Raw genomic sequence first — 20,484 nt, forward strand, 5'->3', positions numbered from 1 at the left:
GGTGGTTGGTTTATTAAGCTCTGCTGTTTTGTTTTTTAAAAAACACACAGCAAAACAAGTTGACTAGCCCTCATGAAAGTGTGCTAAATAGCCCAGAACTTTCTCCTCCTACTTCATATTCTGAAAGCCTAGCTAAACACAATATCAAAGTAGAGTCTTGGAATCCTACAAGCAGACTTTGCCAAGGCTTGATGGGCCCAGGAAGAAATCTCTCCTCAATGTGTTTGTGTTGAGCTGACCAAAAGTTTGTGCCAGTTTACTATTCTTTTCCTGAGGTCCACTTTGTCAAGCCAGATGTATGCCTCACCAATCAAGGTCTTCTTCATAAACTTTCCTCCATTGGAAACAAGGAGTATCTGGGAAGAGAACAGAGGGTTGGACAGATATTCACCGTTATGGTAAAAACATCTAAAGCCCTGGAACACGGCCAAAATCATTGCTGCAGAAAGTGTGGCATGCTGTCTGTTCGCTATGGGAACCAAGATCGTGTCACAAAATGCACCCAACACTTATTGTGGCTGCACATTCCAAGGGATGATGAATGGCTCTGGACAAGTTGTCTGTGTCCCTGAGATCTCCTGACATGTTTCCATGTATAGGTTGTCCATATACATATAATTTATTGTTATACGTGTCTGTTACAATGTCTGTTATGATTGTATTGTGTGTATGATCACCTCTAGCTAAAACAAGTTACGGGGGAATGGTATTTGTTACGTTACATTTATCCCTCTGTCCTGAAGAGCTGAGTTTGACATTTCCCCCTCCTCACAAGAACTCTGTCCACGAAGTTAGGCTGCACATTGGCTAGGCTAGGCTAGGCTGGGCTAGCCAAACCAAACCAAACCAAACCAAACCAAACCAAACCAAACCAAACCAAACCAAACCACCCAGAGACTGTCATGGCTGAGTGTGACCCTGAATTGCCAACACCCAAGAAAGAGGCCTCCATTAGGTGGCCACTCATTGAATATTTATGCTTCCTTGTTCCATTTTATGAGGAACATCCTGCCAAAGGCTTCAGTTTTGAAGTTCATACAAATTTATTTATTCTCTCTGCAAATTCTGTTTACTTCTTTCTTACAATTCATACTATCTTTTGATACTTAGAGCAGCCCAGAATGTTCTAAGCTGAGGAAGTTCCAAGCTTGAAGAACAAACACAACGGCATTGGGAGACTGTTCATGTAACTCTCACATTGTAACAATTAATTTGCTTTTCGGCAAATGGCAAATAATTAAGGTTAAGTAAAGAAGTGAGAGAAAGGGAGTCTCAAATGCCCAATGCAGAAAGCGTAACATTCAGTTTGCATTAAGATGGAGGCTTACCTGGAGAGAATGCCCAGTGGGACTCAAACTGAATCGAAATGTTTCATTGAATGAAGGTTCTCGGTCATGCCTGCATACTCTGGTTTTCTTCTTAATTACTCTCTTTTGAGTTGCAAGGTTGACAACGTACAGCTTCACATACAGATCTGTTCAAATAAGCAGTTCAACCTGTCATACAGAACCCCATTGGGTGTCTTTGCTACTAACTCATTTAACATTAAATTAGTTAATGGCTATTTAAGATGAAGGGAACTTCTCTCTGCTGTTTCCCTCGATATCAAAATGAGGTAATTCTAGGAGAGCTGATGAAGCGCTCTGAATTCTTTCCCAATGAGTACAGAAATTCACTGAAAGAAATAGTTTAGAAATCTTTCATATAAGAGATGAAGCTGAGATGAAGAAAGCTGCACATTATTTTTTGGGAAAATGAAATAAACCAGAGGTACTTCAACCAGAAACAGGCGCTGACATATCATTATTCTATGCTATTTCAGTTCTTTTTGGATAACGCTAGCTTAGAAAGCAATAGCTTTCCTGTCATAAAGAGGTTTGCCACTCTTGACTTGAAGCACTTTAAGTTTGGAGAGGAGTGAGACTTCAAATTTTGAATTCTGAGTCCTGTGATCATTACAGGCCAATGGCTAAGCAGATCCAAAAATGTAAAGCGCTAGATGGCTAAATACATGGTAACAGGGTCTCTTGCCTGCTGTAGGTAACACCTCCCTCATCCCTTTCAGAAAAGGCTGAAACTCAGTGTTTTATTGTTGCTATGGCCATTGGCTAATGCAAATAAAGTTCTCTCTCTCTCTCTCTCCTTCTGTCTCTCGCTCGCGCGCGCTCTGTGTCGCTCTCGCTCTCTCTCTCAGTGTCAGGTAACACGCTTTGCATGCAAACGATCTCAGGTTCAGTCACCAGCATGCCCAGATTGGGCTGAGAAACATGCCTCTCCTAAATCCTGGAGAACTAGGCCACCATTCAGCTCAGACCTGGGATGGGGAACTGCAGCTCTCCAGATGTTTTGGGATCACCCATGTTGGCTGGGACTGATAGGAGTCCAAACATCTGGAGCAGTGGCGTAGGAAGGGTGGGGCGTAGGGGTTGGGGCGCCCCAGGTTCCAGGGGAGGGCGGTGACACTTGGTGGCCCCTCCCCAAACCCAGCCCCGCCGCCTGGCACCCATACATACTGTTTTACGGACGGACGGGGCAGCCCCACAACCCACCGCTTGCTCGGCGGCTCGCCCAGTTGCCGTGGGAGCAGCAGCGCCAGCCTGGATGAACTGGGCATGCGCGGCATTTCCACACATGCGCAGTCCGTCCGACATCGTGATGTCACGATGCCCCCGCCCCCAGGGGGGTGCCTCCACGCTGCTGCCCCAAAAGGCTTCCTTCACCACTGATCTGGAGAGCCACAGGATTCCCATCTCTGGTGCAGACAATACTGAGCCAGATGTACCAATGGTCTGACTTGATAGTAGGCAGATTCCTATGGGAATCACACTTACATAGAAGCCACGCTCAATTGGTTGAGTTGTTTCAGAGCCTTTCGACAAAGCAACATCCCATGTTTTATATGTATGATGCTTCTCAATAGCCATTAGGGAGGAGGCTAATTTACCGGTGTGTCATTTACCGGTTTGCATTGTGTTGAGCACAAATACGTAGGTAAATAAAGCTCTTGCAAAGCACTCTGCGGGAAGAGACCTGCCAGACCTGCTTTCCTCAGGAGCAGTTCTCCTCACCACCGTCACACCTGCAATGGTCCAGATCCATGTATGTGGCAATAACATGAGTCTCCGGGACCCTTCATGGGTTAAAGGAATGGGAGGGGGAGTTTCGGAGACATGGTGGCTGAGTGGAGGAAGAGCATTATGTACCTGTGTGCACCCTGCATCTTTGTCGCTGCAAATCGCTCTCTCCTGAAGACCCCTGGTTAGGCAGAAAGACCCCCCTTACTACTACATCTATTTATTTTTAGGAACACCCCCCAACCATCTGTAGAGAAAACAAGAATGCATGAATGCTATAAGCAATGGACACGATACATGTGTGTCAATAACTGAAAACAAAATTGAAATCTTACCACCCTTATGCGTCTACAACTCATTTTTAAACACATTTTATGTATTAAAATGCTGCTATACAATTGATACCTGGTAAGTGATCTGGAGATTTAAACTTGTAGGTGATATTTCTGCACTGAAGGATCTCAACTATCAGCTGTTCCCCATCAGTCTTCATTTCCTTCTTCAAAGCAATCTTGATTTCACCCATCACCTGGGTTTTACCTGTAAAAGGGGGCGGGGCCAGATCAGCTATAGCAAAAGGTGCATGTAAGTATTCCACAAAGCTAATACTTGTAAGTCAAAAGGAACTTTCCAAACAATAATACAAATAATATAAGCTACAAGCTAGCACAGGGTCTTGGTATAAATGAGCACAAGATGTGGCCATAATTATTTTAGGGCAGATTCAGGAACTGACAGCAACTCCCCAGTTGGCTGAAAGGTACATTTCATTTTTTCATGCTTGGTAACTTGCCGAAGTGCATTTAACCTTGTATTATTTTTTTAAGAGGTGCATTTGTAAGAAACGGTAGTTTATTGTTGTGTTGGCATATTAAAAACAAAACAGGGGGAAGGAAGCTTACTTGATTTCTAATGGGATGGAGTTCTGCAGAACTGGGCCCATGAAAACTGAACGCGAGACACCTCATTAACACGAGTCATGCTTCTGACCCATGGAGGACCACAAGCCCCTTCAGGTATCCTGGGCATACCTAGATGTACACGTCTTCCTGTGAAATGACCCTTAATTTTCACTTTGGGCACTATCGGCACCTTTGACCCTTTGCGAACGTAATTCATTTTGGCATTTGAATTCCCTCATGAATTAAGCCTGCCGTTGGAATTTCAGCAACAGGAAACTTTGGCAAAAAGCATTGGCTCAGTTGAGAAGCTTTTGCCGCACTGGAGAGACTAGGTGGGAGTTCTGCCAACTATATTATCTGCAATCAGGTGACTCACAAACCACATTGATCACACCGAGTGTAAATGGTAGGTAATCTAATTTCATTTCTCTTCCAGGAACCAATCTGATTTTGCTTCCAGTTCTGTAGAACATCAACCATGGCTGAAACAAAATAGAAAATTCTTTCCAGTAGCACCTTAGAGACCAACTGAGTTTGTTCTTGGTATGAGCTTTCGTGTGCATGTACACTTCTTCAGATACCATGGCATCCTTCTGGAGGCATATTATTTCCGGGATTCTGTTCCTGCCTGAAGCGCTTCTTCTATAAATTTGTGTTATGGCACTATGGCTCATCCCTGTAACATCTGCGCTATAAAGTTCTGTAGGGTGCTATCTGGTCTCCCATGGGAGTTAGAACACCTGGGGGTATGAACTCATGTGTCACCATTGGTCACCATTGGAAATGCTTCTCATTTACTCCTGAGCTCTGCTTCTCATTTACACCTGAGGCAAGTGAGGCCATGGGGATGTTAAACAGGTATATCGGCACTCTAGTGGATTGGATGAGGCCAATAAATTGGAGTACAATCCTGACAAAGCAGAGATGCTTTGGGTGGGTGGTTTCTCTGCGCAATGCAGCTAATTTTATTTATTTATTGCATTGAAAGGCCACCCTTTTCTCCAAAGAGCCCAAGGAGGTGTACATGGTTCTCCTCCTCCTCTAATCCCCACAACAATCCTACAAGGCAGGTTAGGATGAGAGACCATGGCTGGCTCAAGTTCACCCAGCAAAATTCATGACCCCGTGGGGATTTGAAGGCTGGTCTCCCAGGTCAGACACTCATCCATTGAACCTACACAATTAGGTTTGTATTCTGGGGATATAATACTAGAGCCCCAAGGTGCCTCTGGGAAAAATCCTTCCCTCGTCTTTGACTTCTGTGGGAGCTGTGGTCCTTTCCTGGACAGCGCCATGCTGTGGAAACCTCCAAGTCGTTGCAACACACAGCATGTGGGGCTGCTTCCGGAGAGTTTCAGAAACTGCAATTACTTCAGACCAGGGGTAGATAACCTAAGGCCCATGGGCCACAAGCGGCCCACGGGGGTCGTTTAACCGGCCCACGAGCCGCCCCTGAACCGAGCCGCCCGCTTGGCGAGTCCCCGTGCACTGCGCTAAACCAGTGCAGCACGGTGTGGGGACTCTCTTCTGCGGTGCCAGAAATCGCGTCTGCGCATGCTCAGATGCCGAAAATCACGTCTGCGCAGACACAAACGCTAGAAATTGTGTCTGCGCAGACGCAGACGGTGGAAATCATGGCCATGTGCGCTCACGCACATGCGCAATCCGGCCCATGGAGGGATATCCACTGGAGTGGACCGGCCCAGGCAAGTTAAACCTTGCCACCCCCTGCTTCAGACTATAACTTTCAGGCTGATAACAGGGAATGGGCATTGGCTTTCAGCATATGCTTTCAGCATACTCCTAGGGACTGAGGCAGTTTTGAATCCCAAATTATTATTTTTTTGAGAGGGTCGGTCCCCGTCATGTTGCCCCTCCCAATCTTCTAGAGCAGGGGTGGCCAACTTCCAAGAGACTGCGATCTACTCACAGAGTTAAAAATTGGCAGTGATCTACCCTCTTTTGGAGGGTTCAGGTCAAAGTTGTTGAGCTTTTTTTTTTAGGAAGGAAAGCCCTGTTTTTTAGGGGTTCACGTAAAAGTTGTTGAGCTTCTTTAGGGAGGAGGAAAGTGACATTGAGCTTTTTTTTTAGGAAGGAAAGCCCTGTTTTGGTGGTTCAGGTCATTTTAGGGGTGCAGGGCAAAGATGTTGAGGGTTTTTTAGGGGAGCCAAAGTTTTTTTGCTTCTTTGGGGGGAGCCACTGATCTACCGGTGATCTACCACAGACGTCCAGTGATCTACCGGTAGATCACGATCTACCTGTTGGACATGCCTGTTCTAGAGAATCTGGTGCCTCTGGCTGTTTCCAAGCCTAATTCAAAGTGCTGGCATTTATTTTTATTTTCTTAATTGTATTAAAATTTATATAAATTTATATAAGGTATTTAAGGGACCGCCTCTCCTGGTATGTCCCATGTAGGACCTTAAGGTCCTCAAATAATAATCTTTTGGAGGTCCCGAGCAACAAAGACGCTAGGTTGGCCTCAACTAGGGCCAGGGCTTTCTCAGTATTGGCCCTGACTTGGTGGAACAGTCTATCACAAGAGACCAGGGCCCTGCGGGATTTGGCATCTTTCCGCAGGGCCTGCAAGACGGAGCTGTTCCACCTGGCCTTTGGGTTGGTTTCTGTTTGATAGTTATGCTTCATCTTTTATTGGTGGGTTATTTTGAAATTGAGACCTGCAGTTTTAATTGAATTTTTAAATTTGTATTTTAACCTGTTATTTTAAATTGATCGTTTTTATGTTGTTGTTTTTTGCTGTGATTTTAATTGATGTTAGCACCCCTGAGCCCAGTTTTCTGGCTGGGAAGGGCGGGGTATAAATAAAATTATTATTATTAATTATTATTATTATTATTATTATTATTATTATTATTATTATTATTATTATTATATACAAGCCCTTCATCACAAGATCTCAGGGCAGTTCACACAATAAAATGCAAAATAAAAACACAAGTAAACAATTAAAACAAAAACAACAAAACAAACCCCCCTCTTCCCACAGACACATTTTAAAGGCTATAGAATATGACTCAGCCGAAGGCCTGGCTGAAGAGGAACATTTTCACCTGACACCTAAAGATATATAACGAAGGTGCCAGGTGAACCGTCCTGGGGAGAGCATTCCACAAACGGGGAGCCAAAAATTACGGCAAAATATGTATTTAAATAGGTATTTCATCTCAGTGTACACATTTCTAACCATGGTATATATTTTGCATTTAGAAATGTGAAATTTGAAGGATAAATATGTTCTAAATTTGTGCATTTGTCTGGGAATAAAAATTAGGTCGGTTCAATTGAAAAGGCAGACAGAACAAAATTACCCTCCTTCCTGAGTTGGAGCATACAGGATTGTTTTCTCATTGAGAGTGCAGTTCACTGGCAATCTACTCCGTATCTGCTAACAGTACAGCTGTTTTGGTGTCCTGGCATAAACTATAATTCTTCTCATAAATCTGAATAAACATTTAACTATGTTGATGTCAACAAGAGTAGACTTTTAGTTGAATTGACATTGGATTCTTATCTCATTATACATTGACAAAGCTATCTTTAGCCATCTCACCCCTTGCTTTTTCCTGTAGGACTAATTGCAGTCGTTAACAGTCATCAACAGGTTTTTCCACACCCATCAGCCAATCCCCCATTCCCACCCCCCTTCTGAGTAATACCCCTCCCCACTCCCGCACTATATTTAAGGATCTGGTGACTTCTGTTTCAGTGTATCTGAAGAAGTGTGCATGCACACAAAAGCTCATACCAGGAACAAACTTAGTTGGTCCCTAAGGTGCTACTGGACTGGACTGGATGAATCCCGAGCCGGAATTAAGATTGCCGGAAAAAATATCAACAATCTCAGATATGCTGATGATACTACCTTGATGGCAGAAAGTGAGGAAGAATTAAAGAACCTTTTAATGAGGGTGAAAGAAGAGAGCGCAAAATATGGTCTGAAGCTCAACATCAAAAAAACTAGGATCATGGCCACTGGTCCCATCACCTCCTGGCAAATAGAAGGGGAAGAAATGGAGGCAGTGAGAGATTTCACTTTCTTGGGTTCCATGATCACTGCAGATGGTGACAGCAGTCACGAAATTAGAAGACGCCTGCTTCTTGGGAGAAAAGCAATGACAAACCTAGACAGCATCTTAAAAAGCAAAGACATCACCTTGCCGACAAAGGTCCGTATAGTTAAAGCTATGGTTTTCCCAGTAGTAATGTACGGAAGTGAGAGCTGGACCATAAAGAAGGCTGATCGCCGTAGAATTGATGCTTTTGAATTATGGTGCTGGAGGAGACTCTTGAGAGTCCCATGGATTGCAAGAAGATCAAACCTATCCATTCTCAAAGAAATCAGCCCTGAGTGCTCACTAGAAGGACAGATCCTGAAGTTGAGGCTCCAGTACTTTGGCCACCTCATGAGAAGAGAAGACTCCCTGGAAAAGACCCTGATGTTGGGAAAGATGGAGGGCACAAGGAGAAGGGGATGGCAGAAGATGAGATGGTTGGACAGTGTTCTCGAAGCTACTAACATGAGTTTGGCCAAACTGCGAGAGGCAGTGAAGGATAGGCGTGCCTGGCGTGCTCTGGTCCATGGGGTCACAAAGAGTCGGACACGACTGAACGACTGAACAACAACAACAAAAGTGCTACTGGAAGGATTTTTTTATTTTTTATTTTGTTTTGGCAGGTACTTAATTAGTCTTGTTTCAACTTGGCCTGTGGGAAGATGTGGCGTGGATCTGTTCAAAAGCATTCACAATCCCATATATACAGAAATCCACCCAAAAACATATTGCAGGTTTCTTCTCTCCTCAGCAGATTCGCCTAGGAAGGATTGGAAAAACCTAAATGCAATTTTCATTTTGCCCACAGAGGGGAGCAAACTGATGCCACAAAACAATACTGTACTGTAGTCAGAAAGCACAAAAATTAGCCTGCTCAATGTTCTTCCTGTATCTTGGCTTCTCTCCATAGCTCTCAACCCTCCCTGCTGTTTCCCGATGCTATAATAAGGGAATTTCCTGCAAAAAAAGGGAAAGGTTGACAGCTATGCTTCTCTCTCCTGATAAAATCCCATTTAATATAGTCCACTGTTAAGCCCATTTTGAAGGTTGCTGCCTAGTTAAAGTGTGTGTGTGTTTAAAGACAACCTTATAAAACAAAACCCAGCAGAACCCAGCACTTTATTTATACGGTGCCAGCTTCCTAAGTAATAATTTGTCCTTCATTAAGTTCTTGATGGCAGAAAGTGAGGAGGAATTAAAGAACCTTTTAATGAGGGTGAAAGAGGAGAGTGCAAAATAGCTCAACATCAAAAAAACTAAGATCATGGCCACTGGCCCCATCACATCCTGGCAAATAGAAGGGGAAGAAATGGAGGCAGTGAGAGATTTCACTTTCTTGGGCTCCATGATCACTGCAGATGGTGACAGCAGTCACGAAATTAGAAGACGCCTGCTTCTTGGGAGAAAAGCAATGACAAACCTAGACAGCATCTTAAAAAGCAAAGACATCACCTTGTCGACAAAGGTCCGTATAGTTAAAGCTATGGTTTTCCCAGTAGTAATGTACGGAAGTGAGAGCTGGACCATCAAGAAGGCTGATCGCCGAAGAATTGATGCTTTTGAATTATGGTGCTGGAGGAGACTCTTGAGAGTCCCATGGACTGCCAGAAGATCAAACCTATCCATACTCAAGGAAATCGGCCCTGAGTGCTCACTAGAAGGACAGATCCTGAAGTTGAGGCTCCAGTACTTTGGCCACCTCATGAGAAGAGAAGACTCCTTTGAAAAGACCCTGATGTTGGGAAAGATGGAGGGCACAAGGAGAAGGGGCCGACAGAGGATGAGATGGTTGGACAGTGTTCTCGAAGCTACTAGCATGAGTTTGGCCAAACTGCGAGAGGCAGTGGAGGATAGGCGTGCCTGGCATGCTCTGGTCCATGGGGTCACGAAGAGTCGGACACGACTGAACAACTGAACAACAAAGTTCTAAGAAGTATCCCTGTGCTGAATATATGCTGCGGATGCGATCTAATAGTTGCACTCAAAATGGCTGTGTGAATTGAGCAATACATAGATACTTGGTGCCGCACAACTTTGCTAAAATGCGCTGGATCTTTAAAAACTGGAAATATTTCAATTTGATGGAGAAAAGGTATGGTAAGTAATGCCTAAGGTCTTATCCACAAGTACCTTTCACCCTGCTCTTTCCAGGCAGATGTCTGCACTTTTAATGTTCTGTGTTCAAGCATTATTTTTGCCCTGAGCTTTCACGGCAAAAAGCCTGCTCTGTAAAGCATAATCAGAGCAAATGTCAATTCAGGTTTTCCGCAGATGGGCTTTTGCTCTGATTGAGCTGCAAAGAGCAGGTTTTCTAGAGCAACAAAAAAAAGGGTGCTTGATCATGAAACTTTAAATCACGGACCGTGCCTGGAAAGAGGAAAGTTAAGTGAGGACAAGTCTTCAATGTTCCCTATGGTTCGTTGGCAGATGTGCATTTTGAAATTATACTCTGTATACATACTGACTCCAGGCCCCTCCTAAATTCTGGTCAGTAAAAACCACTATGAAGTTGCTAACTTTTTGCCCAAACTCATAATTCTTTTAAACCCATGCTTCTTCTTTTTTACATCCAGCACAAAATGGCACCACTATTTCATATCTGTTCTGAGTGTTTGCCTTGAAAGAGCTACGGTAGTAGCACATCACGGGTTTTATTGTGCTTAGGTATTGATTTAAACCTGTAAAAAGCCAAAAAGAAACAGCTGGAGGATACTTTTCTGTAGTCAAATCCTATGACAGTAAATTTCATACATGCATCCCTGTGTCATCTTCTGGGCACCCCCATCCCTGTTTAGTACATCTATGACTGTAATGCATGCACGTACCAAAAAATTTGTTTGTTTGTTTTTAACTATATTGAAATATTTTAATAATTAATAAAATGAATTACTATGGTGGGGACAGGAGGGAATGGCTGGGAAGAAAACACTGGCTTTCCCCCTTACTTGCCAGGCAACTGGCCTGGAGGTAAAAACACCCTAGGCACACCAGCTTAAAACCAGAGCGCTGGTAATTCCATCATTAACAAGAATCTGCTAGTGTTGTGGCTCAAAACGCTCCCCAGTGCATAAAAGGCATTGTCCCCCCCCCTATGAAACGCACAAACCCCTTTTCAGGTAGAGGGAAAGCAGGAGAGCAAGCACAGATTTCAAAATACACTGAATCTGTCTACCCGGATGCGCAATTTCACACTTCATAATCACATCTGCCTCGAGAAATGCATAGCAGCTTCAAATTTAGACCAGTCGTTTACACCTTGAACAAACATGTGAACTTTCTGAATGTATCTGTGCGCATGTGTGCGCGAACACAGAATAAAGTTAGGCTTCTATTTTTAAATAAATCACAGACCTGCAGAGAAATTGATATTTCAATCCTTTCTATACAATTAAATGACATTTTTGTTTTTTCACCAGGCCAAAATAAGTTTAAAATGTTTAGTCCAAGGTATGTTATTGCTATCTGCCGCATCACACTCCCTGTGTTTTTACACTTTCAATGTGCATGGAGGGAATCCAGACCTTGCAGCAAGATCATATCAAGAGGGGCTTGTCTCCTATAGCAGTGTAGCCCTGCAGTCCACGGCATCTCTCAGCCATCAGCCAACCTGCCCAATATGGATCCCAGTCTTTCTTCTTCCTTCCTCTTCCCAGCAAGCCTTGCTCAAGACTCTTTTCCCCTGTCACCTCACATCCTGACAACCTTCCAAATCCCCAGTCTCCGTTCACACCTCAGGGCAGGGGGGGAAGGGCAGTTTTCTTGCCTTGCCAATGGTTCTGTATTGTTTCTTAAGGGCCCTGATTCGGCCAGGTCATTTTGCATAGGCTAGCTCACATCTCAAATAATAAAAATCCTAGCATTTATTAATTTATTGGGTGGCAGTGGGGGGTTCTCCCCCAAATCCATAGCAATAATAAACACTACCTCTCTCAAGTATCACTGTGTTTCTCTCTTGTTTACAAGGAGCTACCATATACCATATGAGACCATGGCTTCATCTAGCTCTGACTGGCTCTGAGTGGCCTCAGTCTGGCCCCCCTGGAAATATGGACCTGCAACTCCTATCAGCCCCACCCAGCACATGGCCCAGGGGCCACGGGTGATGGAGCTGGAATCCAACAACATGGCCGGCCACAAGTTCTCCATTCCTGGTGTACAGTATTCTGTCAGAGAGATAAGGCCTGTTACCTGATCATTCTTAAGACTGACAACAACTGATACTGAACCTGGGAACTGTTCCATGAATGTGTGGCTCATATTAACACTGCTCGCTTCTCCTCCTGGATGCAAATCAACTTCCCACCCTAGTTTGCAGTGGGAAAGAAGCCGTGTTGTGGTTCACTACTCTGGAGAAATGCCACAGCCATTCAATACCAGCCTGAGCGACTCTGCACCTCGCAGGGATGATGCGTCATTGCTTGAGAGAGGGAACAGGCAACAGTATTACTGGGGAAAGTGAGAATATTATCATAGAATGGCAGAGGAATGGCAGACCCAATTCCAGAAGGGCAGCTGTTTCGGTCTGTTGCAGCCAAACCAGCAAAGAATCGTGCGGCATTTCAAAGACGAGCAAATTGATGGAGGCATAAGCTTTCATGGGCTACGGCTCTCCTCACACCAGATACATGAAATGGACTAGAAAGAGGTTTGTTTACTTGAAACATGCTCGTCCTGCATTTTCCACGGCTCAAGGCAGCTTACAAAGAAAATTTAAAATCAAACTAAATAAGATATATATACAGTGGTACCCCGCAAGACGAATGCCTCGCACAACGAAAAACTCGCAAAACGAAAGGGTTTTGCGAGTTTTTAGTTGACTCGCGAGACGAATTCGTCTATGGCTGTTTTTCGCAAGACGAATTCATCTGGCGAGGTACCACTGTGAGCCGCCGGAGCCGCGTTTTAAGGCTGCAGCGAGCGCTGCAGCTTTAAAACGCGGCATCGCGCCATAGCTAAAAAGGCTTACCTTTTGGCTCCGGTGGGGGGGGGGTGTGTTTTCCGCGTCGCGTCCGCCATTTTGGATCGACTCAGACATGCGCAGTCGATCCAAAATGGCGGGCGCGACGCGGAAAACACCCCCACACACACCGGAGCCAAAAGGTAAGCCCTCCCGACCGGCACGGCACTGCGTTTTAAGGCTCCAGCGAGCGCTGCAGCTTTAAAACGCGGCGTCGCGCCGCAGCTAAAAAGGCTTACCTTTTGGCTCCGGTGTGTGTGGGGGGGTGTTTTCCGCGTCGCGCCCGCCATTTTGGATCGACTGCGCATGTCTGAGTCGATCCAAAATGGCGCACGCGACGCAGAAAACACCCCCACCACCACCGGAGCCAAAAGGTAAGCCTTTTTAGCTGCGGCGCGACGCCGCGTTTTAAAGCTGCAGCGCTCGCCGGAGCCTTAAAACGCGGCGCCGTGCCGGTCGGGAGGGGCGCGGCTTACCTTTTGGCTCCGGTGGGGGGGGGTGTTTTCCGCGTCGTGTCCGCCATTTTGGATCGACTGCGCATGTCTGAGTCGATCCAAAATGGCGGACGCGACTCGGAAACCCCCCCCACCGGAGCCAAAAGGTAAGCCTTTTTAGCTACGGCGCATTTTAAAGCTGCAGCGGGCGAACAGTTCGCTCGCTGCAGCCTTAAAATGCGGCGCCGCGCGGCTCCGGTGCCGGCCGGCGCCCCTTCCGACCGGCGCTCCCTGACTTTTTTCCCATAGGAACGCATTAATTAAATTTTAATGTGTTCCTATGGGAAACGGTGCCTCGCAAGACGAAATTTCCGCAAGACGAAAAGTCTTGCGGAACGAATTAATTTCGTCTTGCGAGGTACCACTGTATATAGAGAGAGAGAGAGAGAGAGGAAGGAAGGAAGGAAGGAAGGAAGGAAGGAAGAAAGAAAGAAAGAAAGAAAGAAAGAAAGAAAGAAAGAAAGAAAGAAAGATACTGTAAGGACGTTCAATGGTTGCTCATGAGTAAAGCGCCAGACGCAGAACTTCTAAAAACTAAGTTCTTTATTGTGCACAGCTATGTACAGTGGAGCAAAAGATCAAACGTCCATCTCATCCCTCCACAGAGTCCAGGAATGAGCTCTTCCAGTTCTTTGTCCAGCAAAAGAGACGCGGGATTCTGAACCCCCGCCTCCCCCTTCCACGTCCTTCCTGTCTGCGCCCTTGGAGCGTGGGAACCTGACCCCGTTCCCCGCTTTCCCCTCGGTGCTGAGGCTCCGCGATCCTCTCAGAGCCCCTGCACTGCCTTCCTGCCTCTGATTCCCCCTTCCCACTTGAGGAATGGTCGCTTCCGGTTGAGGAGGGGGAGGAGGAACTGGTAAACAGCTTCGGGGGTTCTCCATATTCCAAACGCCCCCGCGACTCTACCACCCGCGGGGAGGGGGGTTTCCTGACAGATACTTTTGGGAGGGAGGGCATTTTGCACCATCTATGGAACAAAAGGGCCGAGGAAATGCAAGAAGTAGAAGCTGGTACATTGCAGAGCACAATAATTCTGCATAGTGAGAAACTGTTCATTCTTACGCCTTCTGCACTAATTATCATGGTCTGCAGAGAGGAGGAAGTTACCCCCATTGGCTATCAAGCCCAAATAAAGTGAACAACAAGAAAAAAAACTGTACAAAGAGCTGCACTTACACAAGGACTCTGTACATTCATTTTTGCATGCAGGTCACTGCATGGATTTCCACTTGAATTCTTACCCTAAGACATCTAATGTCATTCACACAGGCCACCAAACATTCCTGTTTCGCTTTTCTTTTAATGCGACAGCTTGATGGTCCTTGTCCTTTGCTTATGGCTCACGGAGACAATGCTTTTGGAGCCTTCTCCCTTCACTCTTTCTGCCGCTCTAGGCTTCCTGGTGGTTGTACATTTTCAGCTCCTATATCCCGGAGAGCCCAAGAAGGGATTAAAACTGTTCTGCAGCCCCTGCTACTGTTCGGAAATGAAAACAGTGGCAACAAAAGAGCTCCTTTCAGAGACCATCCATTTTACTGTCAACTAGAAAGGAAGGAAGCTTGAGGGGGAAAGCTTTAAATTTAACAGGAGCTGTATCAACAACTTAGCATGGCATGAAAGCAGGATCTTGTCGGAAGCTGTTTCCACCGGGAGCAAGGAAGGGGGGGGGAATAGATGTGTGGCTGGTTAGCCATGTTTCTTTACCTTTCAGTAAAGTGTCAGGGTTGACTCCAATTCCTAACACGGCTTATGTACACCAGAGGCAAAGGAATTATGGGACACACTGTTCATATTGATCAACCTCTACAAAGGGGGGTGGGGGAGAGATAAATAAATAAAGGGTTTCTGGATATAGAATCATGGAACTGTAGAGTTGGAAGGGACCAAGAGGGTCATCTAGTCCAACCCCCTGCAAATCAGGAATCTTTTCTTCAACGACAGCGGTGCTGGTGAAAACCAGTTGTATTCCAGTACCAATTGCTGGGACAAAGGTCCCTTGCCTCTGCTATATACAATTGTTATCCGCATTAGCTGCTCAACTTGCATTACCTAACATCTATATGGGCTCTTTACATCCTGAATTTGACATTAGTGTAGACAGCAGTGATTGTTTTAGAATTGTGGTCCTAGAACTGTAATTTCTAAATCTCCATTGGTGGTTTCTTGGAATAAATAAGTAGAATGTAGTGGTTAAGAGCGGTAGACTCATAATCCGGGGAACCGGGTTCGCGTCCCCGCTCCTCCACATGCAGCTGCTGGCTGACCTTGGGCCAGTCACACTTCTTTGAAGTCTCTCAGCCCCACTCACCTCACAAGAGTGTTTGTTGTGGGGGAGGAAGGGAAAAGGAGAATGTTAGCCGCTTTGAGACTCCTTCGGGTAGTGATAAAGCGGGATATCAAATCCAAACTCCTCTTCTTCCTCTTCTTCTTCTTCTTCTTTGGAGGTTTATTACAATTTGCATCCTTAAAACAGAAACATTGTTGTTGTTCAGTCGTTCTGTCGTGTCCGACTCTTTGTGACCCCATGGACCAGAGCACGCCAGGCACGCCTATCTTTCACTGCCTCCCGCAGTTTGGCCAAACTCATGCTAGTCGCTAAACATTAAACAACAATATAAAAGGGCCAGTATAAGGGCAGTGAGCTGAGATAGCAGGAAGCATAAAGAACCATAAAAGGTACAGAGGACTGAGAAGCCTGCGAAAATTTAAGAAGTGTTTCCTTCACACCACCAGGGTGTCATGGTGGGCCATGTAAGTGAGTTCATGACTGAGGTAAGATAAGACCAAAACCAGGAAGTTCTTGATTTGTTACTTGGTCTCTTAACAGGGCAATCCTAACCATGTTTCCTCAGAAGCATGTCCCACTGAATTCAATAGAGGCTACTCCCAGGTAAAAGTATCCTGTTTCGGAAGAACTGGATGTCACTTGCTTCCTTGATGAGCAGAGGAACGTCATCAACTCTCAGCCATGTGGCAAAGGCCCAGGACAGGAAGGAATCCCAACAGAAGTGATGGAAACGTCAATTCTTCTCCCATGACACACCTCCACAGCCTCCTCTTGCAGTGTCGGGAACAAAGATCTGTGCCACAAGACATGTGTGACTCCAGCATTGTGACCTTCTACAAGAACAAAGGTGACCGCCAAGATTACAACAACCACCATGGGATCTCCTTGCTGAGTACTGTGGGGGAAGCCTTTGCTCATGCAGTTCTCAACAGAGTACAGTGACTCACTGACAGAGTCTATCCTGAGTCACTTTAGAGCCCAGGATCGCAGCCGTAGCCCTGCTTTTATCATCAATTTTAATAAATCTTTTTTCCCTGCATGCTAACAACTGCAAACCATATATAGAACTCAGAACACCAGCTATAAATGGATGCCTTGGTGTGAATCGAATCTGAAGACCTTAAACAGTTGAAAGATTGTGTGATTCAGCTTGACAAGTAAGTGAATCAAGGGCTAGTGCTCAAGAGCTCAGATCTAGATGTAGGCGGTTAGAAAGACGAAAAATACATTTTCAGTGGTTGGTTTCATATCGTGGTGAATGGCACGATTTAGCGGGAAGACACTCCAATGAAAATTTATGTTACTAAATATCTTACATGGCTGTTTCTTTGTATATATTTTAAAATACACACACACACACACACACACACACACACACACACACACACACACACACATATATATATATATATATATATATATATATATATATATATATATATATTTGTACATGGATGGTCTACATCTGTAATGAAAATGGCGTTTCTGTGCATTGCTCTGGTTCGCCAGAAGTGGCTTTGTCATGCTGGCCACATGACCCGGAAGCTGTCTGCGGACAAACGCTGGCTCCCTCGGCCTATAGAGCGAGATGAGCGCCGCAACCCCAGAGTCGGACACAACTGGACCTAATGGTCAGGGGTCCCTTTACCTTTACCTTACACCTGTAATGCCTAATAAAAGGTTTGGCGAAAGAAAGAAAGGTTTCACATCAGCCCCTCATGCCACACACAGCACACTCACAAATGGCAAGATCAAATTGTTAATAAAAATCCATTGTCTGATTCCTCTTTCCCTGAAACGCTAAGAGAAGGCAAAGTGGATATGAATGAAGCTGAGTGTGCAAAAGGAGAAGCCGGAAGGAACTTAACAGCATGCACAGAACGGCCTAGAGAAATCTCAGAGGCATGATGGACCATCAGAAAAGCAATGACAGGGCAACGCAAAAGCTTCCTTTTATTTGTACAAACAGTTGTCAAGAACCAACGGGATGCTGTTCATCTTATGGGAAGCCCTGATCTTAAAACAATGTTCCACTGACAGTTCTGAGAGGAGGACACAAAGGGGAAAGCAGAAAACATTCAGATGCAGGAGAAAATACACAATGCTACTCACATGCTAAATATTGTTTCATATTACCCTGTTTCTTGACTGATAGAAAGTTCCAGCGCTACTGTTTAGAGGGTCACTTTCCTCGCCCAGGGGGGTGGTGCAGAGGTATGGGGGCGTATTATATTCTTGCTACATTTTATCCCTGTTTAGGGAAGTTTTCAATAACTGATGTTTAAAATAACTGTTAAAATAACTGTTAACATTAAAATAACTGTTAGAAGACATCTGAAGGCAGCCCTGTTTAGGGAAGCTTTTAATGTTTGGACTACTGTATTTTAATCTTTTGTTGGAAGTGGCCCAGAGTGTATGTATGTATGTATGTATGTATGTATGTATGTATAAATAAATCTCTATAAAAGGATGTGAGAGGAACAGAAATAATAATAATAAGAAGAAGAAATAATAATATTTTTAAAATTTATATCCCATCAATCTGGTTGGGTTTCCTCAGCCACTCTGGACAGCTTAAAACATATATAAAAACACAACAAAACATCAAACACCAAGAAACAAAATATCCTATACAAGCAACAAAGAAACCAATAAATCAACAGAAACAAACAACAACAACAAACAGTTTACAGTTATACCTAAATTAAAATAACCGCCAACTCTTTATTTGTCATAAGAAAATTGGAGAAAGAGGAATTTAAATAAGTTATAAAGTTACTATAGTACATTTGAAATGAACGCAGAAGAGAGGACGTGAGGAAGTCTCTAAGTAAGATTATAAATAAGATATGATTAGGTAAATAAATGTTTTTCTTTTTGTTAGGTTTGTTTTTGTATTTTAGTTTTGTATTGTATTGTATTGTAGTAGTGTTTTGTTTTGTTATATATTTTGTATTATAATTTGTATGTTTATTTTTTTGTATTTTTGAGAAAAACCAATGAATTCTTATAAAAAAATATTTGTCATAATTGTGATGATTGTGGCGTACAGCTGATGTCACAATTATAACAAATAAAGGCTTGACATATCTCGCTTTGCATGTCATGAGTCTATCTCATATGTTAGTTTCACCTTTTAAGTTGAATTCCTGAAATAAATGAACTTTCCCACAATATTCTAATTTTTTGAGTATCACCTGTACACTTCCTCTACTGGCCTAATTCCCACGGAACGGCTCTGCAAAGAGGATTTTAAAATATGAACCGGCTCTAAGAGTTCTGTGCAAATTGGAAGCTGTCTTGCAAATATCACCAGTTGGTTCTAAAAACAGCATGGTTTTACCAGTGTGTAGCTGACGAAGGTTTTGAAGCAAAATGATCCCTAATTGTGAAGGATGCTAAATAGTTGCCAAATTTCCCAGTGTAGGAAGTTTCTAGAGAATGCATAGACTAAGAACAATGGGTTAAAGGCAGGGGAACTTAGAAAGAAAGAAAGATTTAAAGTATTCTTACATCATGGGTCTTTAGTGCTCCATTATCCTGGGGATGACTCCTTCTCAGCTTCCTAGAGTATGTCTTTGCAGTAAAAAGCAGTGTGCCAGAAAATAAAGAAACGGCTTGTACAGACTGATGCACACAGACGACCAACTGCAGTCAGGCACCTCTCTCGGCATGACAGCAATTATTCGGCAACAGAGATCAAGCTCACTGATACTTTTCTCCTTTAAATATTTTGGCATGGATTAATCTCAGACACGGGTGGTGCTGTGGGTTAAACCACAGAGCCTAGGGCTTGCCGATCAGAAGGCTGGCGGTTCAAATCCCCGCGACGGGGTGAGCTCCTGTTGCTCCGTCCCAGCTTCTGCCAACCTAGCAGTTCGAAAGCACGTCAAAGTGCAAGTAGATAAATAGGTACCGCTCCAGTGGGAAGGTAAACGGTGTTTCTGTGTGCTGCTCTGGTTCGCCACAAGCGGCTTAGTCATGCTGGCCACATGACCCGGAAGCTGTACGCCGGCTCCCTTGGCCAGTAAAGCGAGATGAGCACCGCAACCCCAGAGTTGTCCGTGACTGGACCTAATGGTCAGGGGTCCCTTTACCTTTACCTTTACCTAATCTCAGACTATCAAGAGTCCTAGACAGAAGACGAGACCCTGCACAAGGCTGCAGCAAACATACCTTTATGATAAATGAGAAATATTTTTTATGCAGCTATGAAGCAGTGAGATAGAGCACACCCACTCCCCCCCCCAAAAAATATGTATGCCTCTGTTTCCTAAAAATGCACTACACAACTTTTGTAAAAAGTTAAGATCAGGGCCAGATTAACCATTAGGTAAAGTACAAAATTTGTGGATATATTTGTGGACAATCCCCATTCCCTTTGCCAGGTATCTTAACCCCACCCCCAATGTTACTGATCTAGAAGCTGTGATGTCATTTCTCCCAAACCATGAGCAAATCTAAAAACTAGTAACCTGTCCAGTAGAAACATAAACATGACGGAACAGCAATGGGCTGTGGAAGCATCAGCACAGAGGATGGGTACACCTGCTCTTCGGACTCCTTTGGCTCCTCCGCACACTCATTTTAGTGCCGAAGGGCTTTGGGCTTGTTCACACTTCCGCCTGTGCCTTGCCTACAACGCATGGGGCGCAGCAGATTTCTGCTTGCCCTGCTACTTTGCAAAGGGAAATCCT

At 44.5% G+C, this 20,484-nt stretch overlaps 1 protein-coding gene across 3 annotated transcripts in view; it reads right to left on the reverse strand.

Moving 5' to 3' along the window:
• Window positions 1-38: 38 nt before the first annotated feature.
• PCLO (piccolo presynaptic cytomatrix protein) overlaps window positions 39-20,484 on the reverse strand; it is a 210,169-nt gene continuing 189,723 nt past the window's right edge. For all 3 annotated transcript variants that reach the window (XM_033148343.1, XM_033148342.1, XM_033148341.1), the window contains 3 exons: window positions 3,480-3,614; window positions 1,329-1,474; window positions 39-356 (listed from right to left, as the gene is read on the reverse strand). In XM_033148343.1, the coding sequence (XP_033004234.1) occupies window positions 216-356; window positions 1,329-1,474; window positions 3,480-3,614 (422 nt within the window). In that variant the 3' untranslated portion in view covers window positions 39-215. The remainder of the gene's footprint in view (window positions 357-1,328; window positions 1,475-3,479; window positions 3,615-20,484) is intronic.

Source organism: Lacerta agilis, chromosome 5 (assembly GCF_009819535.1).
Source record: "Lacerta agilis isolate rLacAgi1 chromosome 5, rLacAgi1.pri, whole genome shotgun sequence".
NCBI classification, from domain to species: Eukaryota; Metazoa; Chordata; class Lepidosauria; order Squamata; family Lacertidae; genus Lacerta; species Lacerta agilis.